This window comes from Culex pipiens, chromosome 3 (genome assembly GCF_016801865.2).
Source record: "Culex pipiens pallens isolate TS chromosome 3, TS_CPP_V2, whole genome shotgun sequence".
NCBI lineage: Eukaryota > Metazoa > Arthropoda > Insecta > Diptera > Culicidae > Culex > Culex pipiens.
Window position 1 is genome coordinate 144,915,616 of NC_068939.1, and position 25,402 is coordinate 144,941,017.

At 41.1% G+C, this 25,402-nt stretch overlaps 3 protein-coding genes across 6 annotated transcripts; 2 read left to right on the top strand and 1 right to left on the bottom strand.

Annotated features, from left to right (window-relative positions):
- Positions 1–1,552: 1,552 nt before the first annotated feature.
- Positions 1,553–5,162, bottom strand: LOC120417130 (zinc finger protein 90 homolog). The gene is made up of 3 exons (XM_039579111.2): positions 4,872–5,162; positions 2,028–2,737; positions 1,553–1,968 (listed from the first exon to the last, which is right to left on the bottom strand). The coding sequence occupies exons 1-3, from the start codon at positions 5,022–5,024 to the stop codon at positions 1,662–1,664; spliced, it is 1,170 nt and encodes a 389-aa protein (XP_039435045.1). The 5' UTR covers positions 5,025–5,162; the 3' UTR covers positions 1,553–1,661.
- A 1,813-nt stretch (positions 5,163–6,975) lies between these two features.
- LOC120417129 (histone H4 transcription factor) lies at positions 6,976–22,673 on the top strand. Of its 2 annotated transcripts, none has more exons than XM_052710162.1 (6): positions 6,976–7,414; positions 7,475–7,655; positions 8,183–8,665; positions 8,729–8,927; positions 9,348–9,465; positions 9,542–10,233. In XM_052710162.1, the coding sequence occupies exons 1-6, from the start codon at positions 7,085–7,087 to the stop codon at positions 10,001–10,003; spliced, it is 1,773 nt and encodes a 590-aa protein (XP_052566122.1). In that variant the 5' UTR covers positions 6,976–7,084; the 3' UTR covers positions 10,004–10,233. The 2 variants fall into 2 exon arrangements, with proteins under 2 accessions (XP_052566122.1, XP_039435043.1); XM_039579109.2 differs by lacking the exons at positions 9,348–9,465; positions 9,542–10,233 and adding exons at positions 21,571–21,688; positions 21,758–22,673 and having other exon boundaries at positions 6,979–7,414.
- Positions 17,742–21,459, top strand: LOC120417132 (uncharacterized). Of its 3 annotated transcripts, XM_039579112.2 has the most exons (4): positions 17,742–18,213; positions 18,591–19,238; positions 19,764–19,874; positions 20,783–21,459. In XM_039579112.2, the coding sequence occupies exons 2-4, from the start codon at positions 18,605–18,607 to the stop codon at positions 20,896–20,898; spliced, it is 861 nt and encodes a 286-aa protein (XP_039435046.1). In that variant the 5' UTR covers positions 17,742–18,213; positions 18,591–18,604; the 3' UTR covers positions 20,899–21,459. The 3 variants fall into 3 exon arrangements, 1 of the variants encoding a protein (XP_039435046.1); XR_008212461.1 differs by lacking the exon at positions 18,591–19,238 and having other exon boundaries at positions 17,747–18,213; XR_005605429.2 differs by lacking the exons at positions 17,742–18,213; positions 18,591–19,238 and adding an exon at positions 19,245–19,663.
- Positions 22,674–25,402: the final 2,729 nt, after the last annotated feature.

Here is a 25,402-nt window from a genome sequence, read left to right on the forward strand (position 1 = left end):
CAGAGTAACCAGTCCGAAGAAAAGTCATTTCATTTTTAGCTCCATAAGGTTTGCTGATATCAGGCGTGCGATGTACCACAAAGTTGAACCAAAAATCAAGAGGCAGTGGTAACTCTGTCTTACTCTGTGATTCTACTATGGTCATGTATTATGTACTTGTAGATATTTTACTAATAAACAACTTTGTAGAACAGCAACCACCACACATTCCTTTACCTGTTATAGCACTACTTCTATCAAAAAAATAAAAATTTATGAACTGATATACAAATAGGATAGAAACCGCGATTTGAAAAAGAAATGACCATTTACGTCAACAAATCCGTAGTTCCTCGATTCGCAACAATGGTCGATACAATCATAATCCGAAAACCGTTAGTTCAACAGATCAACGAATTTTGTCCGATATCATTACATTGTTGATTGATCGAGACTCTATGGACAATTTGACATAAAAGAATGCCTAGTATTCTACATCAATCAAAGTTTATTGACAGCATTACTTTAACTTAACTAACTAACTTTAACATCAAATAGATTTGTAAAGGATACAGATTTATTTTAAATGCTAATGCTAAGCAACAACACAATTGTACTATCCTGAAGTCCCAACCTAAATCCCACATTGTGATAGTGAAAAAGTCACAGAAGCAGCGGTGTCTTGTGCAATTGTGATATTTTCACTATCGGAGAACTACCTAGTTCACGAAGACAGCTTTTCGGTCAACGCTTAAGCCCTGGGGCTGCGGCAAAGCGAGTTCTCGTAGCATGAAGTGGTGTCCATAGTGCTTATAAAAAAGAATGTTGCCCAAATTTTAACTAATGCACTAGGATCAAATCATGCCCCTTGACTTTACAAGGCCCAGGGAACTTTGTAGAACAGCAATCACTTTAGAACAAAACAAAAGTTAAAAAAAGATTGTTAAATTATTTTAGAAAAATGGATCGCGGCATTTCTTGACTGTTGTATTTTTTTGGATGAAAAAAATGATTCAAAATCAAGTAAAAAAATGTTCTTAGAAATGCTGAAATCATAGAGTTTTTCAGGTTATTTGGTTTAAGACTAGTATGCTGCCGTTCTACGCATAATTGTCCCATGTCATTTTTGGTCGATTCTGACCTTTTGTCATTTTTAGGTTTAGTTTGACGTTTACTTTTCGAAAAACACATAAAATCTAGTACTTTGTTCGTAAACTCAGTGAAAACAACACCAAGTATGTTTGTCCCATCGTTGTACTTCTACGCATAATTGTCCCACAAAGTATTTTCTATCACCAAATTATCAGTTTTATGAAATATTGTGTCTTGTTTACCTGTTGTGTAGCAAGAGGATTATAAATAAGAGTGATAAACTGCTAACTGGGATGATTATGGACTTATGGGGTGAAGAGAAACCTACGGGACAATTATGCGTAGAAACACAAAAAACGGTCGAAAAATTTCAATTGCCTTTTTCTCAGTTGCACTTTTTTGAACATGGGACAATTATGCGTAGAACGGCAGTATGGGCAGTGACAATATTTAAAGAAAATAATTTCAACGCTTCGGTTTCATAAAAAGTAGTAACATATATTTTTAACATTTCCAAATATAAATTGTTGCTTTTTTATTGTTTTTCAAATTCCAGTTTAAAAACCATCCAACTTCACTGACCTTCACTGCTACTCATTTGGAGTATATCTGGTCCGAATAAAAATCGACCCACTGGTCGGCGGCTTCACATCGCTCAGGTGTACGCCCTCCTTCAGCGTGCCACGCCTCAGCAGGTCCTCCTCGTCTTCTTCGGAATGCTGCGATTTGAGATGTTTTTTGAGATGCACCTTCTGGGCAAAGTACCGGTCCGTACACTGGACGCACTGATAGTACCGCAGATCCGTGTGGGTGATTTTGTGCTTCGTCAGGTCCGACTTGTTGGTGAAACCCTTTTGGCAGATGTCACAAATGTAGTCTCGCGTGTTGGTGTGAGATCTGGAAGGTAAAATTAGGTTATGAGTTCTACTGAAAACGTAAACCGTGTTTCTTACTACCTCATGTGCGTTTTCAGCGCACTGGACTGACTGAAAGCCTTCCCGCAATCGCTGCAAGTGAACGGTTTCTCCTGTGTGTGAGTTCGGATATGGCTCTTGAGGTTACCAGATTGAACGAACGCAGCGTCGCAGTAATTACAAGAAAAGAGCTTCACGTTGGCATGCAACCTTAGATGGTCAACCAGATTTGATTTCCGCTGGAACGTCTTGTGGCACACTTCGCACTCGTGTCTTTGGGAAACAATAGACGGTGTTTTCTTCGCTTTCGTCGGCGATTGCTGTTTGCTCACGTCCTTGAAGTTTTGCAAGATGAAATCAACCGCATCCGTCGGTTCATCAAACACAATGTGCGACGACTCGTCCGAGTCTTCCTCCAGCTGTTCCTCAGACTCATCCCCAAAGTCGTTCTGCTCCTGTGAATCGTCGCGCTCCTCTTCAACGGGGTCTTCATGCAAACTGTCATCGTCCAGATACTCGACGCGAAAGCTCTCCCCTCTATCAAAAGTTACGTTTACAACGTCATCCTGCTCGCCTGGGTCCACCTTAATTGGCGAGAATTGTCCCGCAGTAGCTCTCATAGCTGCCGCGATCTTGAGCGTCTTTAGCAAGTCCTGATTCACGCAGCCCTGCAGCATGAAGTTGTGCGCATCCTGCAGCCGGAGCTGGCAGCTCTGGCAAATGTGCGATGGGAGCTCATCGTCGACGGAGCACTGGAAGGTTTGGGTTCGAGAGGAGGAAGCGAAATGTTGGTTCTAGATACTATTTTAAGTAATTTACTTTTTTTTTGGTATTTTAAATAAAAAAAAAACGAAGTTGACTTTATAGCTGTCGGCCACCATTGCTAGTACCAACCACTAGTGTCTTCCTTTTATCTTCAAGGACTTCGCCGCCCTGGGCTCCTAAGTGTATGAAAGTATGGCACGGAGCGACGGCGCCGAATACCCATATTTACACAAAGAATTTTAGAGCGCCCGCCGCGGGATTCGAACCGGCAACCTCTGGATTGGAGTCCGTTGCGCGGTACCAATGTAAATACTGGTTAGTCCAAAACCATTTTTTGCCAATGTTTAGAATTATTGTAAGTTGACTTAACAATTTTATTCTGGTGAACTTAACCGAAAAAAATATTTTAAAAATTGTTGCTCTACGTCCAATTTTCTTTATAATGAGTATTTGCTCAACTTTCTACAATTTGATGTTCCGGAGATATTGCAGTTTAAAAATGGAGGTTTTCACAATTTTAAGCGAAACTGCGAAATGACGAAAATCAACATTCATGCTTGTTTTAATGGTATTAACAGTCCCACCGAATTAGAGTTATATCAGAAAAATTTGATTTAAATTTTGCTATTTTTGTGTACGATTGAAATGATCCATAAGGCCATTGCAAATATTTTTTGAAGTTTATGTCCCTCGCCTCTGACCAAAGTCGAGGGGGAGGGCAAAAAAATAAAAAAGTTTTAAAATTGAATTTAAGAGCCATGGTTTTAACCTGGGTGCTGAATAGTAGTCCGCAAAACGGCCTCAATTTTGAACTGTCAAAGTGGAACCAATTTACTGTTCGCCGAAAATAGAGAGTATTGTTATCGATCATTAAAAATTGTTTTTTTTTGCAAGAATGAAAAATGTGTGGCTTTTGAGGACCTGGAGTTGAAGTCAAGAAATCTTAAGAAAGTTGAAGGCGAGATCGTCTTTTTTTATAATTATGAATGGAAGTTGTTTATGGAGTCGATGCTGTTGTATCCATCCAGAAGCTTTCTTTTTTGTTTGATTGCGTTTGAAAACCTACTGGTTTAAAGAAAATGTTCACTGTTTGTTAGATCAGCTTCGCTAGAATTAGCGATGTTTCTCGCTGGACCAGGAAAAGCTGCAGGATTTCAAAATGACACTCTTGCCGCAGTTTTTCGTCACCCGTAAAAAAAAGAAGCTCTTTTAACCGATCGAAACTAAAAAAACACAATTTTTCAGCAAAAAAGTCAAAACTTGTCAAAATAAAACACAAACTACTGATCATTAAACATCTCATTTACCCTTAAGAAAAAAGTCATGCTTGTGCTTGAACAGACTCTTACTTTTAGATGTAAACAAAGTGGGATCATTCGAAAATCACGTTACGCATTCTGTCTATTCATCACCCAGGTTTTAACATTTGAATGAAAAAAGTGTTTTAAAATGCATTATACACCTGTCCAGTTGTTTTGCAATCATTAGTTTCCAAAATATCTAAGAATCGACGAAAATTTTATTTTTTGCGAAAAAAAAGTTTTCATAAAAATTCAATTTTTTTTTTAATCCAGGCAAAACATGCTAAACTTGATTATCAATGCAGAAAAAGGCATTTTAGATTGTTTTCAGTTGATTTAACTTCTATTTTCATTATAATGTTGAAGTTTCTTGAAAAAATGTTTTTTTGGCCCCCTGATTTTCGGACAAATTTTGAAGGGTGGGCGACATAAACTTGGAACAATATTTGCAACAGCCTAATTTGATTTTCTATAAACGAAAATGATACATTTCACCTAGATTTAGGAACATTTATTTTAATTTGATATGAAACGGAATTTTCCTTATGTAGATTCAAGCTTTATTTATTTATTTTTTGCTAATAAATCATATCTCGGGATATTTTTTCAATGTTGTCTTAAAAATGTTGCATATAAATTTTAAATTAAAGCTCATTAAAATTATTTTAAATCTAATTTTGATAAACGATGATTTAATTTTTCGAGATGTAACCCCTTAAATTATATGGTAACATTTAAAAAAAGTTGGACAAGTCGGTGTTTGCCATTTTTTTACAATTTAAATTTTTGCATTAAATACTAAAAATTCAAAGAAACTAACTTTTATCCCCGTCGTCTTCTCCAGCGCCAGCTGCAAAGTTATTTCACTTCCCTCCAGCTTGGTGCTGAAAATGTTCTGGAACAGCTCGTTCTTGTCGACCTCCAGGCACATCCGGCAGCACAGCAAATAATTGTCCACTGTTATCACGGCCATCGCCGGTAAACAAAAGCACAAATTTCACAGAATTAAAAGTTTTTTGAGAAGTATTTTGTAAATAAAATAAACCAAAACGAATGTTTTCGAAAAACGCGAAATTGCAAACGTAAACACGCGAAAGCTCTCACAAAAACAAGCGCGATTTGGGTTTGGAAATGTCAAATGGGGTTCAATCGAAAATTACGTTACGTTTGCGGATGACTGTTATTTTTTTTAGGTTTTAGATTAGGTTTTAGATTATCAAAATCAAGCAAAACATTGTAAAACGTCCCATCTCATTTTTCAAAACATTGAGAAAAACGAGGATGAAATCTGCGGTTCGTTTTTCAATTCCTATTTCGAACTTAATTGGCCAACCGCGATTATTATTCAAGTAAAATGCGTGAAACTAGATGTGTTATGCATCCCCATATTCAATTCAATGCAAAAATGTAATTATTCCTGTAAAATTGATGAAAAAATAACATAGGCCTGAAAAAAAGTTATCAATATGCGGGATCAGATTAAGCCCATTGCGTTTTAGAGCCTTTGTAAACATTGGCGTGTTTCATTTTCCATTTGGGCCCTATGTCAAACGGCCAAACACGACGGCAGGATTTGTTTTTGTTATTGTTTTGTTTTTTGGCCTCGTAGGCCAATCCAAAACAAATCAGGCTTTCGTGTTTGGCCTTTTGAATCAAAAATTTATTTTCGCTCGTTTTTGTTAATTTAACATATTAATATCGCGTTTTTTATTACAATTTCTGTTGTACATCGAGTATTCCTGCATTCGAAATGGTAAGTTCAAACTTTTAGTGATTTAAAGTGCATATTAAAGTTCTTATTTTGCAGGAAAGTTCGTGATACTTAGATGGCTAAAGAAGCCCACAAACTTGGCTGGTAGGTGCTCCAGGAAAAAATGTGAGGACATTTGTGGAAGGAATAACGTCCTACGATGCCGAAGGAGGCGATTGGTGCATTCCGTTATCGGAGACGTGGAGACCAAGCCGCATGACTATCTCCGTCGAACTTGTACGTTGCCGACGGGTCGATGGCACTGACGGCTTGACCGGCTACAACTAGGTGAAAAGGAGTAATCAGTGCGAATGTACTTATCAACGGGGAGATTCATCGGAACTAGTGACATGGAATAGCAAAGAAATGGTATTGTGTAATAAATTTATGTATTGGAATCTGCTCTTTCAAAATTGTCCACTCACCCGAAGCCGTGGTGAAATAGAACGCGCCATGCTATTCCCGCCAGCGCTGGCAGGAGTTTCAAGCGCGAACTGTTCCGAATTCCGTTGTTCACGTTGACTAGGTTGATCAGATCGTCTTTTCGATACAGCCGGAAGTAGATATCTGTCCCGTGGCCTCTTACTGCATCGCTACTCCGTTCTGTCCCGGAAGCTTGCAGTTTCGCAGTAATTCAAAACAAAGGGCCATTCCTTGTTTCGGTGTTTGTTTTGAAACACATTGTTTTTGTCCCTGGGTCAAACTCGATTTCAAAACAAAACAACCCAGTTTCCACATTGGCCCTTAGAGCCAAAGGGTCTATGAGGATTTTGAATACAAACAAAAAATCATTGACTTCGGCCTTTGGTAAAATATATGTTTTTACATAGAAAAATCATATTTTTCATACTTATCTCGATATGTAGCGATAGTTTAACACCCTTAGCACCGTTTGCAAGAAAAATGTGTTTTGTTTACATTTTTGACTTTGGACCTTTTACATTGTTTTGCTTGAAATATCAATGAGAACTTTAATTTTGTAATACTTTGATACAATAATTAGGTGTTAATAAGGTGATTGAATTTGAAGTAACACAAATTAGAATTTTCCAAAACACCCTTTTTTAAATTTTATTCATGGGAAATAATTGGTTACGTCATGACTGAAACCTCCTTTTTCCAAAAAAATAGAGATGTGAGTCGACATTCGTTTAACGGCTTGTTTACGTTGGCCAACTTCGACAGGCTCGGTTCAGAATCGACACCCGCGTCGACGAGTCAAGTGGTCGGCCGCCCTTTCTTTTCTCCGCGTCGGTTGCGAGGAGGTTCTCCGAGTCCCCACCATGGGTCGCAAGCGGAAGTTGACCTCCCCGGTCAAGCAAGCCGCTTCGGCGGAAAAGCAGCCGAGAGAAGAGCAACCGCCTCAGGAGGAGGAGGAGGCGGAACCGACCGAGGTCGAACTGGCCATTGTCGAGGAACCGGAAAGTGATCCGCTGGCCACGCAAGGGCGCCAGGATGTGGACGACTCTGATGGCGGTGGCGACGATGGCACCGGAAGCGAATGGGAGGACAAGTGTCGCCAGTGGGTGGTACGACAGGAGCAGCCGGAATCGACCGTACCGGAACCACTGCAGGATCACGACCACGACGAGGTGGCCCAGCTGACCTCGAATGTATGCTGGGTACTCGAAGCTTCATTTTTTTAGTGGATTAACTTCCTTTTTTAATTTTAGGCCCTGCGGCGTCCACTTCGGGACCAGCTCAAGGATTTGACCGAGAAACAAATCCAGAACTCGGTCCTATTTGACTGCGAGTGGGAGCGCTGCGAGTTCGAGAGCAACGACGACCTCGAATACACGAAGCACGTTGAGGGGCACGCGCAGCGTTACCTAGCGGAAGCCGTTGAGTCGGAAGGTATAATTGGAGCTTGTGTTGCTGAAGATCCTTGTATACTTGCTGCTCTAAAAGCAAAAGCAAAGTTACCTGTTCTGGAATTCTGGAACACTAATGAAATGAAAACGATGTGTCTCAATCGGACAAAACTTGACAACTTTAAACAGTTTGAAAAAGATCCTAAAAATTGAGTTTAGTGCTGCGAGAAAGTTGTGCACAGACCTAAAATAGCTAGACACAATTTCGCTGGAAAGTAAATGATATATGTTGGCCCACAACAATTGTCAGAAGATAACGAACAAGAAGTGTTTTAAATGGATAGTTTGTTTCGTGGAGGTGATGTTCATCATGCTTTATGGACGATCGATCAGGCTTGTTACAATCAATGTTTCAATATATTTGCAATTACTTCCAAAATCATTCAGCCTCAATGAGTGACTTGTACATTTTCACGTCCGTAATCGTGATGAAATGTCCTTCTTAAATGATTCACATATTCTGGTTCCCGTTAAAATCTAACCAACATTATCAAATCGCTTTCCTGGCAGGGCTCGTCTGCTACTGGGATCTGTGCGACTTCCGTACGTCGTCGGCGACCGAGCTGGAGAGCCACGTGCACTTTCACGCGTACCACAGCCGCATCAAAACGTACGGTGCCAGCCTGAACACGTGCATCGACATTCCCAAGTGCAACAACGAGAGCCGGCGGCGAAATCACATCGAGATGTACAAGGCGTCGTTCCGGTGCGAGTGGGGCAACTGCGACGAGCGGTTCAACAAGGTGGTGCCGTTCTTTCAGCACGTCAACGACCACGTCCGGGATCAGTTTCCGGTGGATAGAAAGTCCACCAAGGAAATTATCAAGTGCGAGTGGACGCACTGCCCCCAGCAGTACTGTCGTCGCAGCGTTGCGCTCGAGCACGTTCGTAGACACTCGACCGAGCGGACCATCGGCTGCTACAACTGTGGATCGGTGTACACGTCCCGGCTCAAGTACATCGAGCACTGCCGACGCCAGGTGGACTACCAGCGTAAGCTTTTCCCACGTTTGAATCAATCTTTGAGTAACTTCTCATTCCGTTTCTTTGTTGCAGTTCGCGAGATTCCCTGCCCGGACTGTGATAAGCTGTTTGCGACCACGCAGCTCATGAAGGACCACCGGGCCGTGCACAATAAGCGGTACGAATGTCCGCAGTGCCCGATGAAGTGGCCCTCGCAGAAGGCACTGGCCTGCCACATCCGGTACCGCCACATCAACGAAAAGCCGTACAAGTGTCATCTGTGTGAGCACCGGTAAGTTTGATGGGAGCAATTCTTGGAGCTATTTTGGGATCTGTAAATATTCAAACTTCTGTAATTTTGGAAAATTTTATATCCGGAATCTCAGTTGAGTTAGTACTTTACAACCTCAGTTTTACTGACAAAATTAAAGAAAGAAGCGAAGCAGATATTCTTCCGCTTCAAGGATCATTTCCTTTGGTATGGTCAGTACCTTCGCCCCCGATATGATCATGGTCGAACGAAACTTTATCATACTCATCAATGTTAATGTTCTGAGCGATGTTCAGAATACTTTAAGCAAGCTTAAGCACCTTGACGTGTAAAAACTCCCCAGTTTCTAAAATTGAGTCTGAATTTGAACGAAATCGCGTCAATTAACATCCGCAAGCAACGAGAAACTTAGTTCTGTTTTATCTACCCTTCCCTTTGCAGAACGGTCTCGATACACGATCTTGAAGGTCATTTACTCAGCCACAAAACTAAAACCGAGTTTAAGTGTCCCTATAAGGGCTGCCTTAAGGCATCCAAGTACGAGGTCACCGTTCAAAAGGTAGGTCTTTCCCACCTTTCGAAAATCTCAGCTTCTATTAACAAACCACGTCTACAACTCCGTCGCCTCCCCACAGCACATCTATAAGGATCACCTCGGCTATCCGATGATGGTGTACGCTTGTCACGTGTGCGGCAAAAGCACCGAAACGGCCGCCTCTATGTCGAAGCACATGATGAAGGTGCACGAGCTGAAGCGAGAACCGGGCTACAACCGGTTCGTGTACAAACAGGACACGGCCACGGACGGCAAGTACCGGCTGCGGTCGTTCCTGAAGAGCCGAGCGGTGGCGGCTGCCGAGGAGTCGAAACCCGACCTAGCGTTGAAGAAGGAAGTCATCACCGAGGTCAACCCGACGGTGAAGCCGCTGCCGATGGTTGCGGACATTAGCAATCTGGAGCGGTACCTGTGTCCGAAGCGGGAGGTGAAGGAAGTGCCGGAGTGGGAGATGGCCGAAATTGTTCCGGTGTGGCGTACGCAGGCAGCGAGGAAGACTTACGAGAATAAGGCTAGAGTGCTTACACTGAAGGAATTTTAGGGCAGTTTTAATGATTTCATTGTTGATTTATTATTTTTTAAATTCATTTATGTATACATTGTAAAACAACGATGCTATCTTTTAACATTTAATCAATTCAAGTAAGGATATTATTACACAATTCCATTTATATGATCAAAAGTGAAGTTACAATTGTTGAAAATTGTTTTTTAAGAATCGCCAGAAAAAATATCGCTTCCTGGATGTATGTATAAATTAAAGCAAAACAAACATTGTTTACGTAAGGTAGAATAAAAATGGTTTTGGAGAAATACAGATTGAATCATTCAGAGTGAGATTCATCTGTATTTGTTTATCTGTGATTGAAAGTTAAATTCACAAAGTATTTTTCAAAGATATTTAACTAATCTTATAGAAAACAGATTCGCAACATCAAATTGTATTCGAACCATCCAGGGCTGCGAAATCGGGTAGCTATTGAAGCGACTCCGACCCAAAAATTTGCAAAATATTTGAGATTTCGCGAGTTTTTTTTTGTATGGACAATTGTCCACGAAGGGGAGGGGGGGGGGGGTAACAGATTCCTAAAAAGTGTCCACGTGGTTTATGGATGGTCCCTAAGGGCCATCCCGTAATTCCGTTATGCAAAAAAAATATAAACATTTTAATAACAAGCCATGGTCTCAACTATTGAATGAAAAAAAAGTGTTTTAAAGTGCATTTTACACTTGCCCAGTTGTTTTGCATCCATTATTTTGCACAATATCGAAGTATTGAAGAGATTTTGTTTTTCATCGACATAAACTTTGAAAAAAAAAATTGCAACGGCCTTATTAAACTTTTTTTTTTGATACTTCACAAATTACAATTTTTTTCGAAAATTTTCAGAATATGCAATACGGATATTAACGGAAAGAAATTTTGTTTGCTTTTTCACATTAATAGAGTTTTTTTGCAAATTATTTTAAAAAATCACAAAATACCGTATTTTTTCGAAAGTCCTAAAATTTTCATAAATTGCAACATGCTTTTTCACATTATTTAGAGTTTTTTTTGATGAAAATATTAAAATTTTCACAAATTACCATATTTTTCGAAATTACTCATTTTTTTCAAATTTGAAGTATTTAAGTATTTTCAAAAAGATACGGTTATTTGTTAAAATTTTAGTATTTCAAAAAAATCTAATAAATTGAAAAAGAAGACGAAATTTAAATTCGTTTGATACCAATGTTGCAAATATCGAAAAATACGTTTTTTTGTAATTTTTTTCATATTTTACAAAGAAAAAAGCTTGAATAAAGTGAAAAAGCATAAATACAAAATTTCGCTTCGTTTGATACCCATATTGCATATTTAAAAAATTTAAGTACTTTCGAAAAAATGCGGTATTTTGTTATTTTGTTTTATATTTTCCAAACCAAAACTCTATTAATGTGAAAAAGCAAACCAAATTTCGCTTCGTTTGATACCCATATTGCATATTTTGAAAATTTGAGTATTTTCGAAAAAATACGGTAATTTTTGAAAATTTTAGTATTTTTCAAAAAAAAAATCTCTAATAAAATGAAAATAGCATACAAAATTTTGCTTCGTGATACCTTTATTGCAAATTTGGACAATTTGAGTATTTTCAAAAAAAAAAACGGTATTTTGTGAACAATGTTGAGTAAATTCACTCCGAAAAATATTTTGTACGACCTTGATTTAAGGGCTTACGAGTACGAGGTACGAGGCTCGATTCAAAAAATTTTTTGTTGATTATAAAAAAAGTTTTGCCGGTATGATCAGTGGTCAAATATCATTGACCTCTTGCTTGTTACGGCGGTAGACCCACCGGTCTTAACTCCAAGGAGTTTGAGGACGACCCAGAACATCTCAATAAGTTGTCTCAACAATGTAGGGGCAGGGGGGGGGGGGGCAGAATGGACCAGGGGGGCAGAATGGGCCACCCTTGGTTTTGGGCTTTAGAATGGATTTAGACCAACTGTAAGGCAAGGGTCTTATAAAGGACGTCAAATAACATCACCATACCGAAAACGACGTTTGAATTCATTGTATTTTTCGAATTATGAGCAAAAATGTAAATAATTGACAAAACCACGCAAATGTTGTTTATTTCGAGGTTTCTAAATAAGCTTTCTGAAAAGTATGATTATTTGAAAAAGTTTGTTCAATGCTTATAATGTTACAAGAGGTTATTACCAAGGTAAACAAACAACAACGGAACCTTCAAATCATTTAGAGGCTTGGTGGTGGAAGTGTTAAATTAAATTCCACTTGGGGGCAGAATGGACCACCCTTTTCCTGCCTTATAAAAACAATCAAAAGTCACGAAATTTGAGCTAAATGGATTATTTCACTCCTTGTAGCTTCACAAATCACGTTTAATGCAACATTAGTTGATTTTTTACTTGTTTTGATGCTTATTTGTAAAAATAGTGTCTTATTTCTAAAAGGCGGAGCTTTAATAAAACGGTCTTTATTGTAACAGGTTTGAGGTAGGAATGAAAATTATTTCAGGTGACACCTTGCCGGTGTCCTACGATGGTTGCTACGCAGTTGTTAGCGGTTGCCACCAAGCTGCTCGCGGTTGCCACCTAACACCCCCACTGAAAGAAACCAACATAGCAATATCTGGAGCAACATTTGAAAGGGGCGGTACGACATTGCTCTTACGGCCTTTCATTACACGCGTTTAAATGGGACGAAAGGCCGTAAGAGCAATGTCGTACCGCCCCTTTCAAATGTTGCTCTGGATATCACATGTTTCACACATGAATCTGCCCTATACGACTTATGGCCTATCTACAATCACTTAGCTTAGAACATCTAAGTAAAGTAGTTACTTAGGAAAGTACGCAACTTACGGCCGTCATCCACAATCAACTTAGAAATTTTGCTGGGCTGATATACGTTGCTATGCAGTTGTTTGTTTACCTTTGATATTGAAACGTCAACTTACCGTAGATTTTGAAATTTTTCAAGCCATACGTCAGTTTCTAATTTGATTACTTTTCCATTGTAGAAGCTCGGCTTCATTTCCATTGATTCAAATTCCTAAGCTAAGTGAAATTTTCTAAGCTAAGTGATTGTAGATAGGCCATTAGCATGTGAATATCACGTGTAAATCACTTGAAAGAATCCATCGAGCGACCCTGCAAATCCAAATGCAAAACACGTTAATCTTGAGTGAAAGCTCACATGACATTGGAATGGAGTGCACATGCATTTCAAATGATTTTGTAGTGTAAATTGAATGGTTTTCCAGCGATATTCATGTGTACTGAATATTGCATACAGTTTTCTGATTATCTCAATTTTTTTTATTAATATTAAAAATCAATTTTATTGAAAAAGAACTTTTTATTATATGTATCCCATGAAATAAATACAAATTGTCGCACAAAAACAACCGGGCAACGATCTTTCTTTTTTTATATATTTTTCACTTCTTACTTTCCCAACCCGGCAACGGCAACGGCACATTTTGCAGCTAGTAGATGTCTGGGCGACGGAACGAGAATAGCTTCCGGTAACGGGAACCGGTTCTTGAAGTCGTCAAACTGCTTGACAACGGTTCTTGGAGGCCACCATCGACTCAACCTTGATCTGGATCTGGAGTTGCCACGGACGGGTATGGGAAGAAGTGTCGCCCAGCACCGCATCACGGAACTGCCGCCGGTTGCACATTTTGTTCGTTCCGGAACGCAAGTCATACTGCAGCCAGATGCCGAAGTTGCCGGATTAATCGGCCAATACAGTGTCGGTCCGGGAAAAACGAGTTCAGGAGCCAACCCTTCACCGGAGTTTGAAATCCTGCAAATTCATTGACATTGTTAGTATTTTTGTACATTTGTCAATATTCACTCTTTTTCTATCAAATACTTACCAAAAAGTTCTAGCACAATTTATTTTACTCTCAAAAATATGAGTTCTACTATAAAATAATTTATTCGATAAAGAAAAAGCTAATTGGACTGTCTTCGTCCGTCGCCATCTTACGAATAAGTATTTTTTCATCAACCACCTTTGAAACCAACACATTTCAATCTCACGTGATTTTCACTTCGAAATCAAAGGAGAAGTCAAATGGGGCAAATCTGAGTGAAATTCTATTGAATCCAAAGTGAACGCCACGCGATAAAAGAATGAAAAGATCGCGCTTTTAATCAGCTGATTTCTAATGATTATCATTTAAATGTCACATGAAATACACATCTATGTCAAAAGAAAAGCATGGCAAATCATCGTGATGATTTTTTTAGCAGCTCACGTGAATAAGCATTTGAATTTTCTTTGTCAGATTTTTTCAGTGCCCGCTCAATCGCGGAGTCCGTGCTTGGTCTGGATCGCTTCGAACTGTCCACGTGCTCGTCGGCACATGGACCACCTTCTTGATGGGCTGCCGGTCCACGTTGTAGACCTCGCCCCGCTTGATTCTTCTTACTCCGCTTCAAAACTTCAATCGTCGCCGCCAGGTTCTTTACGACTGCCTCAGTGTTCCGTGCGCAGACAATCAAGACGTCCTCAGTGGAATCTGTAATGCGTCCACCAACAGTACTTCTGCCAAACTGTTTACAATGGTCAGGGAACTTACCCGGGATACTGCGCTCCCGTTCGCTGCGCCTCGTGGACCCTTCTGCTGGGCAGTAGTCACGTTCTGGTTGCGAAGGGAGCGCGCCGGAATGTTCCTCCTCGCCCTCGTCATCCGTCAGCTCAGCAACGACCGGCTGTCGTCCAGACGAATCCTCTACGGCCTCGTCCTGGTCTTCCGTCAGCTCTGCAACGACGTGTTGTAGCTCAGACGGACCAGCGAAGCGCTCCACGACACTCTCGCCATCTGGAACAGCAGCAACAGGCTCCTCCTCAACCGGTTCAATCACAGCAGGTTTCTCGTCTCGGATCATCCGCACCACAGGCCGGTTAGGTGCCCCCGCTGTTTTCGGTTGATCTTGTCGGCGCTCTTCAAACACCATGTCGCGTTTCCCGTACGACTTCCTAAACGCGGTTCTCGTCTGCTTCGCTGCCAGACTCACCCCGCACGCGCATCGCCTTGGCCAGTTCTTGATCTTGGGAAAGCTCTCCACCATCTCGTCCCTCTAGAGGTTTCTCATGTTTGCTACCAGCGATTGGCCAGATTTGGCCACAGCAATCCGCACGTTCCGATCCAATGGTCGCAGCTCCGCAAAGAGCGACTTGTCTCGCACCATGTGAGCCGTTGCTCCGGAATCCACGTACCACTCGATTCGTCCGTTCATCGCAGCAGGCGACGCCGAAAAAACACCAGCGTTGTCCGTAGCAACACCAAACGCGATCTCGTTTTCGGTCGTCACATTGGCTCCACTTCTCGGGTTTCGCGTAAACCTGCCGGACTTGAATTCTGGCTCCCTTTCGTCCGATCGTTCATTGGGGCAGTCTGCTCGCTTGTGACCGGGCCGGCCGCAGCCGAAACACCTGATTTCCCGTCTCTTGCCGACAAACACAGACTCACCCAATTCTCCATCTCCTAGATCCTGTGGGGCACCTTGCGCGTTCCGCTTGACCTGCTCGTCCAGGACCCTTTTCTTGACGTACTCTAGCGTCAAGTCCTTTGGCTCGATCGTCTCGACCGCCGTGATCAGCGCGTCGAATGATCTCGGCAGGGCCAACAGCAGCTGGCAGACGATATCCTCCTTCTCCAGCTTGACCCCGGCCGCCTTCAACTCGCGTAGCAGCTTCTCAAACTGGAGCAGGAAAGCCGGAACATCGCCGCCCTCCACCAGCCGTAACTCCTGGAACTGCTTCTTCAAGAAGAGCTTTCCAGCGATTCCGACGCGCTCGAACACGTCGCGCAGCGCGTCCCAGGTCTCCTTGGCCGACCGCGCATCCTTCACGTGGTCGAGCTGGTCCTCGGCGATCCGGTTGACCAGCAGATTCCGGCAGCTTCGATCCTTGGCCACCCGTTCCGCCCGCAACGCTCGCTTCCTCTGCTTATCGTTCGCCGAGTCCGATTCCAACTCCGCCAGTCCCGCCAGGTCCAAGGGCGCCCTAACACAGTCCAGCAGGCCCTTGTCCTCGAGCAGGACCTCCATCCGGAATTTCCAATTTCCGTAGTTCGTCCCGTTTAGCAGCCAAATTTTCTCGTCAGCCATCTTCGTAAAAAATTTCTTGAGAAAAACTTCTTCAGTGCAAAACGTGACCTGGGCCCATAACCTAAAAGGCGGAGCTTTAATAAAACGGTCTTTATTGTAACAGGTTTGAGGTAGGAATGAAAATTATTTCAGGTGACACCTTGCCGGTGTCCTACGATGGTTGCTACGCAGTTGTTAGCGGTTGCCACCAAGCTGCTCGCGGTTGCCACCTAACAATTTCAACATTTTAACACTATTTTCAAAAATGTTTGTTTTGGTAAGTGACTATTTTTATAAAAGTTGTCAAACTTCATGGAAACTATGTTAGAAAGGTCCCTTAAGTCATTTCTTATCTCCCTTTAACCACTGACGAACTGACGTGCCACCAGGAACAAATTGGTCGATCATTTTTGACCGCACACTGTTTCTTTTTCTTTCTACTGTTCTCTTCTTCGGCGATTGTCAGAATTCGAGTTTGACGTTTTGTCAGATCAGCTGTTTCCTTGCTGTGAAGAATTCTGGAACAACATGTGTAAATGGCGGATAAGAGTTGGAATGGAAATGTTACGTAAAGTCTTAAAGATAGCCTAATTTGGAAGTTTAACGAAATTTCTTGTCTCATTTCACATTAAATAATGCAAGATTTGCAAAATATTCATCGTTTAGTTCAGAATTTGCAAAAGTTTTCAGGCTTCAATATGTTTTCCCCCATTTTCATTTGTTGTTTCTGAAAGTTTCTCAGCAAGTGCAGCTGAGCATCTGTCAAATCGTCTGTTTGACAATCGCTGATCGCTGAGGGTGAGTGAGAAGGAAGATAGGAAAGTGCGGTCAAGTTTGGATTCGGGGTGGCACGTCAGTTCGTCAGTGCTTTAACGTTGTATTAGAAGAAATGGCTTGTTTTCTAAGGTGGCCCATTCTGCCCCACAGGGTGGTCCATTCTGCCCCGCACCCTGGAAAAGTAGTCAAAAAAACTTTTTTTTTAAGTGGCTCAAAAATAGTTCTAAGCTCAAAATTTTCATCAACCAAGTACAACATTGAAGGGAACATCCCAAAGCATAAGCCTACTACACTGAATTCATATTTTTTTAGGTTTTTCTATGGTTTTTGGCGCATTTTACTTAGGCGGACCATTCTGCCCCCCCTAACCCTACTGTTGCCTTCCATACTCACTGAAGCAGTCTGGGTAGGATCCGTTTTCAAAATCTTCAAGTTTCGACTTGTTTCTATGGTAAGCCTCTTGCACAAACGGTTCAAACGGATAAAGACAAGAGAAGTCATGTTTCAATCATGCTAAAACATATCAGAACTTATAGTTTTTGCTGATACGCGTCGAATGAAGTCAAGATGATCGAAATCCATAATAAAATAAGGATTTTATGAGTGATTTTAGAAATAGCAAAAATACGATTTTTTGTACATTTTAACCCAAAATACTCAAACTTCAACAACTTGTAACTTTTGAACCCCGGGGTTTAGAGAGTTCGTCCAGAAGACTTTTTTTCATGTCTCGGCGAGATCTTTCGAATAAAGTTTCTCCCGTTCTCCTTTGGTTTATTGGACCTTTAAAAAAAAAACTCCAGAATTGTTAGTTGAAAAACTGAAACAAAATAGCTGTGAGTGTTGTAAAATATACTAATATTTTAACGTACGGACAAAGTTTTATACAAATTAAATGTACTGTTTGTGGTAACCCCATGTTACCATCGGCGTACCCCTCGCCAGTGCGATGTTATTTGATACGAATTGTAAAACTTTGAATTACAGATCACTCCCACAGTGACCGTACGAAGCACAAGACACGCGTCTCCTTTTTCTCCTCCATCCGAACTCTTCTCTAACCTCACGGGTTAGCTCAGTGGCGACGAGGAAAAGTAGAAGTTTTTGGGTTTTTTTCGCACAAGTTGGTGCAGCGTGACGTTTTGTTGCTGGAGTAAGGACGTGCCGTTCCGGATTGCAGTTTTTTTCAACGTTTTCATCGGAGTTTCATTCCCGGCGGAACGAGCATCAGCATCGGACGGAGGACGCGCATTTGACGGACTTCGCAGTTTAGAGTTTTTTTCTGGTGGAGTTTTTTCCCGCTTGGTTTTGCCAAGGAGGTGTCGTTTACGGGTGAAGTTGGTTTTTCCAGAAAACTGCGTAAGTAGAGTGCAAATTTGCTGCGTCTAGGAGGTCGCATTGTTGAGAATTGTGCGTGTGTTCATTCGCCATTTTCTTTGCCTAGCAAGCGAGGCATTTGGCGTCAGTATTCTTTTGTGTTGATTGATTTCACACATACTACCACACAACACTTAAGATACACACACTTTTAGTGGTGATACGTTTTTGTGTCGCACAGGTTGTTGCATCATTGTAGCATCGTTGTTGCATCATTATTCAATTTGGTGTGCAATTGATTGCTGACAGTTTTGTTGCGTTTCATGTTGGCAACGTTTTAGTTTGACGAGTTTTTATTTTGAGAACGATTTCTTATTATTGTTTGTTTACGTTTTGTTTTATTTTTTTTATTATGTCAGATTCGAACTCAAAAATGCCGTTTAGTATCGAGCCATTCATCCCCGGCGCCGTTTCGTTTTTGCAATTCCTAGAGCAATTGGAATGGGTTTTCGAGCATCATAAAGTGTCGAGTGATGAAGACAAAAGAACGTCGTTTATGGCGACGTGTAATCGCGAGGTTTATTCGGAGATTAAGCGTTTGTTCCCCGGTAAAGATCTTAAGAAGCTCACGTTTAAGGAAATTACGGAAGCGTTGCAAAAGCGTTACGACAAGTCGGTTGCTGGTTTTATTCAGCGATTCAACTTCTACAATCGTGTTCAAGGGTCAAACGAGTCGGCAGAGGATTTTATCTTGGACGTGAAGCAGCAAGCGGAGTTGTGTGATTTCGGCGACTTTAAGAACACAGCGATCCGCGACAAGCTGATTTGCGGGATGGCCGATTCCGTTTTGCAAGAATCGTTGTTTGATGAAGAAGATCTGTCCTTGTCCCGAGTTGAAAAGTTGATCCTGAATCGTGAAGCCAACAACGCGAGGAAGAAGATAATAGCTGGTGACAGACATGCCAGTGTGTTGAATCGTCTTGGCAGACGTGACGGAGCACCTGCTTACAAGGGTCGGTCTCGTAGCAGAGGGCGCGATCTACGAGGAAGGAGCAGGAGTCGTTCTGGTTCGTTTGACCGCAGGAAGCGTGATTCTAAAAAGCAGTTTTTCTGCACGTTTTGTCGTCGTAATGGCCATACCAGACCTTACTGCTACGATTTGCCTAAAAACAAGAAGTCTGTGAAGTTTGTTGACGAGCAGCCATCAGTGCAACAGTCATCAGATCAACCAAAGTCGTCGCGCAACAAGTTTGATCGGTCGGTTACTGACGATGAATGTGACATGCAATGCTTGAGCATCTCGTCAGTTAACAAAGTTAATGAGCCGTGTATCAGAAAAGTTTTTGTTGCAAGTTTGTTGATCTCGATGGAAGTTGACTGTGGTGCAGCTGTTTCTGTTGTTTGCTGGAGCACTTACAACAAGAAGTTTAGTCACATTCCTTTAGAAAAGTGCAACAAGAAGCTCGCGGTGATCAATGGCAGCAGTTTAAAGGTCGAGGGGCAACTCTCAGTTGTGGTTGAGCTTAACGACATACGTCAGAAAGTTTCTCTCATTGTTTTGAGAAGCTTCAACGAGTTTATCCCTTTGCTAGGACGAGATTGGCTGGACGTTTTCTTTCCGGGTTGGCGCAACACGTTTGGAGAGACCAGCAGGGTGAATCAGGTGGCAAATACGGCGGATCAAGTTTTAGCTGAGATTGAGAGTAAGTTTTCAAACGTTTTTGATAAATCTTTAGCTACGCCGATTAAAGGTTTTGAGGCAGATTTAGTCCTGAGAGATGATACACCGATTTTCAAACGGGCTTATGACGTTCCATTAAGGCTTAGAGATCAAGTTTATCAACATTTGGAAAGTTTGGAAAAAGATGGCGTCATAACTCCGGTTGACGCAAGTGAGTGGGCGTCTCCGGTGATCATTGTTGTCAAGAAGGATGGTGGTATTAGGATGGTGATTGACTGCAAAGTTTCGATCAATAAGGTCATCATTCCTAACACTTATCCACTTCCGTTGCCTCAGGATTTGTTTGCTTCTTTAGCTGGAGCTAAGTTGTTTTGCTCGCTGGATTTAACTGGAGCGTATACACAGTTGCTTTTGTCAAAGAAATCTAGAAAGTTGATGGTGATTAACACTATAAAGGGTTTGTTTTTGTACAATCGTTTGCCGCAAGGTGCTTCTTCAAGTGCAGCAATTTTTCAGAAGATCATGGAGCAAATTTTGAAGGGCATTGTTGGAGTTTATTGTTATTTAGACGATGTGTTGATAGCAGGCAAAGACTTTGAGGATTTGGTTTCGTGTTTTCTGTTTAGCTATCGGAATACTTGTTTGGAAGATGGTTCTTCGTTTCCTTCCGAGAGGTTGTTTAATTATAAGCCAAAGACGCTGTTGGACTTGATCCATCCAAAGAATAGTTTTAGTAAACACTTGACGCCACGTGACGTGGAGAAAGATGTTGTTGTTGTTGGTGATCGTCATGTGAAGAATCGAAAGTTTGATTGGGTTGATCGTTTAAGTCCTGGTGATTCTGTTTACTTCAAAAATTTTAAATCTACAGAGATCAGGCGTTGGTTACTATCAAGTTTTATAAGACGTGTTTCTCCCAATACTTTCCAGGTTTCCCTGGGTGGTCGGACGTATCTCGCTCATCGCAATCAGCTGAAAGAAGCGCCGAAGGAGGACTATCAGCGGAAGGTCGTGTTCACGGCACGGAGCGAGCGTCGAGGTACTAAAAGGGGGAGAGAGCGGTACGGTGATGCTGCTTACGAGGATGGAGAGGACAGTTTTTACGGGTTTGCTGCGGATTCGTTCGTCTTCGCTGAAGATTCGAATGATGGTGTTGATGTCGACATGGAGGTTGACATGGAACGAGAAGGAGTTTCAAGGCTGTCGAGCGTTGATCGTGAGTCGCAGATTCGCGACGATCCAGTCGAAGGAAGTTCCACACAAAGGCTCCCGGATTTTTCTGTCCCATCGATCGATAATCGTGCAGTAGCGCGTCGTTCGACGCGATCGAAACGTTACAAGAAAGATAAAGATTTCGTTTATTATTAGGTTTTTTTTTCCTTTGTTGAATTGTTTAGTTTGTTTAAAGGTTTTTCCTAATAGCTAAGTTGTTTAACATTCTGAATTAGTTAAATAATGTTGATTATATTTAGTTGTTTACTTAAGGGTGAGAACTGTGGTAACCCCATGTTACCATCGGCGTACCCCTCGCCAGTGCGATGTTATTTGATACGAATTGTAAAACTTTGAATTACAGATCACTCCCACAGTGACCGTACGAAGCACAAGACACGCGTCTCCTTTTTCTCCTCCATCCGAACTCTTCTCTAACCTCACGGGTTAGCTCACTGTTAGCAATAAATTTAGCTTGTATTTTTTTTTGTTTTTACTTTTTATAGCACCGTGACCAAGGCCGATCTCGACGAGCATATAATAACCCACGACGACCGCAAGACGTTCCGGTGCGAGGAGTACGGCTGCGACGCGGCCTACAAGTGCCAAAAGTCGTTGAAAAAGGTAATTTCCTTCTACTTTCCCGTGTTGGTTTTCCTACTAATCTTGTTTGAACCCTCCTCCCCATAACAGCACGTGGATATGGCCCACTACGGGTACGGTCCATCCGTCTACGCGTGCCACCTCTGCAAGAACACGTACCGCGCGGGGACGAACCTGTCCAAACACCTGGAAAAGATCCACCACCTGAAGCGGCCGCCGGGCTTCAACCGGAACGTGTACCGAGCCGGCGACGACGGCATCTTCCGGTTGCGTATTGACGCCGACATGGCCTCGACGAGCGAAGATCCGCCGGCAAAGTCTTCCGCCTCGAGACCGCGCCAATTACGGAAGATACTTCCAAAGCCAAGCTCCACCGATGATGACGATTCGGACGACCTGGCCGAAGACGAAGAACAGGAAGACCGGGAGCCGGACACCTTCACCAGCTACGAGATAGCAACGGTTCAACCGCTGTCCAAGGCCAAGTTCGCGATCGAGCTGCGTCCCGGCGAAGAACTGCCCACGCCACGACTCACAAACCCACGCCGGAAGCGCTGCAAATCCCCGGAGACAGCATCCTCTTCGGAGCCCCACTCGGCGTCTTCCCCACCGCCACCTGCGCCCTGTCCAACGCCACCACTGGTGCAGCTCAAGCAGGAACCTCGGTGCGATTCGCCGGGTTCGTCGTCCGCATCGGCGGCCAAAAACATCGACGACTTTACCGTGATGAGGCGCTACCTGAAGGTGGAAAAGACGGAAAAACCGGTCCTGATCTCGTACGAGGAAACGAACGCGGCCGGCAGCGTCATCCGGAGCGAAACGGTGCAAACGAGCGAGATCAGCCGCGATCGGCTCGGGCGGAGCGAGTTGAATTAAGTGTGTTGTGAATGTGTTGAATTTTAAACCTAAATTGTAAGTAACTTATTGAACTAAAAGAAATAATCTCGCGTAGATGCGTATTAGAAATGATAATAAACAATGATTACGTATATGATGAAGAAGAAGATTTTCATGGGTTTTCTTAATAAATTGCTTTGTTGAAAAGCAATTCTTTAAGAAATCGATCGATTTCAAGACACCTTCATTTTTTATATGACTAAAGATGGATTTTATCACGTTCCCCAGAATGAACAATTTTCCAGAAATATTAAGGACGCATTCCTACGTTGCAACGTCACTAATTTTATTATTTTTTAGATGTCTCGTAAGATATTTAAACCTTTCCAAAACATAAATATTATTACAGATTCGGATGAAAAAAATAATTATAAGTCGAACTCTTCATTTACCCCATCGATCACTCCGTGACGTTACAATGGATTGCGAAGTTTCGACCCTTTTTGGTTTCATACAAATTAATAACTCATGTTTTAGCTATGATAAACATTTATCTTTGTTAACCTTCCTACGGTATTGGGGTCCTTTTCGGCCTTTTTGAAAATTAAATTTGCCATAACTTTTGCTATGTACATGCTAAAGCCTTGAAATTTTCTGACATTAAATTTAAAGTATAAATACACATTTCACAAAACAAACAAACCTTGGACGACCCCTAGGGGAGCGTCCAAAAAAAAAAGTTACTTTAAAGGTATTGGGGTCCTTTTCGACCCCAAACTTTAAAAAATCGTCAAGAATCCAGTTTTTGACCGATTCCGGTTCTATTGGTCACAAATGAAAGCTTAGAACGTCCCCTTTCCGAAACTGACCTGGAAAACCGGATTTGATGGGTTTTCACCAAAAAAGTCAAGTTGGCCGTTCATCGGGTACCCGGGAACCGGTTCCAGGTTACCCGGAAGTGGCCACTAACACTCCAGAGTGGTTCTGGCAATGGTGTTTTGTGTTTTAAGTAAGTTTTATGGATCAATTTCAACTATCATGAGAGTATTGGTATCACATATATGTGAAAAACAGTAAAACATGAACTTTTCGGATGTTCCGGATTTCCGGAACCGGTAGGTTACCTGGCCCTGATATTAATATTTGTGGTCAAAGTACAGGTAAATACCTGTCAAATGCAACCCGGAGCATCCTGATTGGTTGAAATTTGCCGGAGATACAGGTCGTCAAAGTTGGGGTCTCAAAAAGGTCCTTTTTCGGTTGTAGCTGATTCTTGGTGGCCACAGTGACCAAATCCGGTTTTTCAGGTCAGTTTCGGAAAGGGGACGTTCTAAGCTTTCATTTGTGACCAAAGGAACCGGAATCGGTCAAAAACTGGATTTTTGGGGTCGAAAAGGACCCAGATACCTTATGTGTGATTTTTTTTAATACCAAGGGAAGGTTAAAGTACGGTATGCTGATCGGATGGAACGCGGTCAAGAAATGTTGCGTGTTCTTTTCGTGACCCCCCCCCCCCCCCCCCAAGAAAAGTTGACAGTTCGGTATGAGCGCGATTGACGGTGTGCGTGCTTGAGGTTCTTTCGAGGAAAAAATAAAAAAATAAAAATATTCAAAACTTAAAATTAAATAGATTAAAATGTTTATTCAAAAACTTTTAACAACAGTTAAAATTCTTAAATTCTAAAACAAGAAAAACTAAAATAAAAAAAATATGTAATTATGAAATAAGAAAATTAAAAAATTATTCAATTATGAAATAAGGAAATTCAAAAATTAGGAAATTAGGAAACCAGGGAATTAGGAAATTTGGAAATTATGATATTAGCAAATTAGTAAAATAAAGAAAATGAGAAAATTAGGAAATTATGAAACAAAGAAATTAAGAAATCAGGAAATTAATATGTAAGGAAATTAGGATGTTAGGAAGTTAGGAAATTGGGCAAATGAGGAAATTAGGTAATAAAGAAATTAGGAAATAAGGAAATTTTTTAAATTAGGAAACTAGGAGATTAGGAAGTTAGGAAATTAAATTAGGATATTAGGAATTGAGGAAGTTAGGAAATTAGGATATCAGGGAACTAGGGAATAAGGAAGTTAAGAAGTTAGGAAATTAGGGAATTAGGAAGTAAGGAAATTAGGAAACTAGGAAATTAGGTTTTTAAGAAGTTAGGAAGTTTAGAAATTTTGAAATTGATATGTTAGGAAATTAGGAAGTTAGGAAATTATGAAATAAGGAAAATAGGAAATTCAGAAATTAGAAAATCGTGAAATAAGGAAAATAATATGTTAGGAAATTAGGATGTTAGGGAGTTAGGAAATTAGGAAGTTAGGAAGTTAGGAAATTAAGAAGTTAGGAAATTAGGAAATTAGGAAGTTAGGAAATTAGGAAACTAGGAAATTAGGAGTTTAGGAAGTTAGAAAGTTAAGAAATCAGGAAATTTGAAGTATGGAAATCAAGATGAAAATTAGGAAATTAGGAAATAAGGAAATTAGGATATTCGGGAACTAGGAAATTAGGAAGTTAGGAAATTTTAAAATTTAAAATGAGGTGGGTTTATTTTTTTCTGGAACTCTTAAATTCTTTAATTCTTAAATTCTTAAGTTCTTAAATTCTTAAATTCTAAAATTCTTAAATTCTTAATTTTTTAAATTTCTTTATTCTTAAATTTTCATTCTAGATTTTTTAATTTTGGAAGAAATAGAGTTTTTGGTTGTTATAATTTCGAGGTTTTCGTACATTTGTATCTACGATTTTATATATTTCCGATTTTTAAAACTTTTGGAATTTCGACTTGTACATTCGTTTCGAACTTTAACATTTTTGATCTATTGAATTTATAAAAAACATTAATTTTAAGATTATTATTCAACTCTGCATATTTTTAATTTTGATTTTCC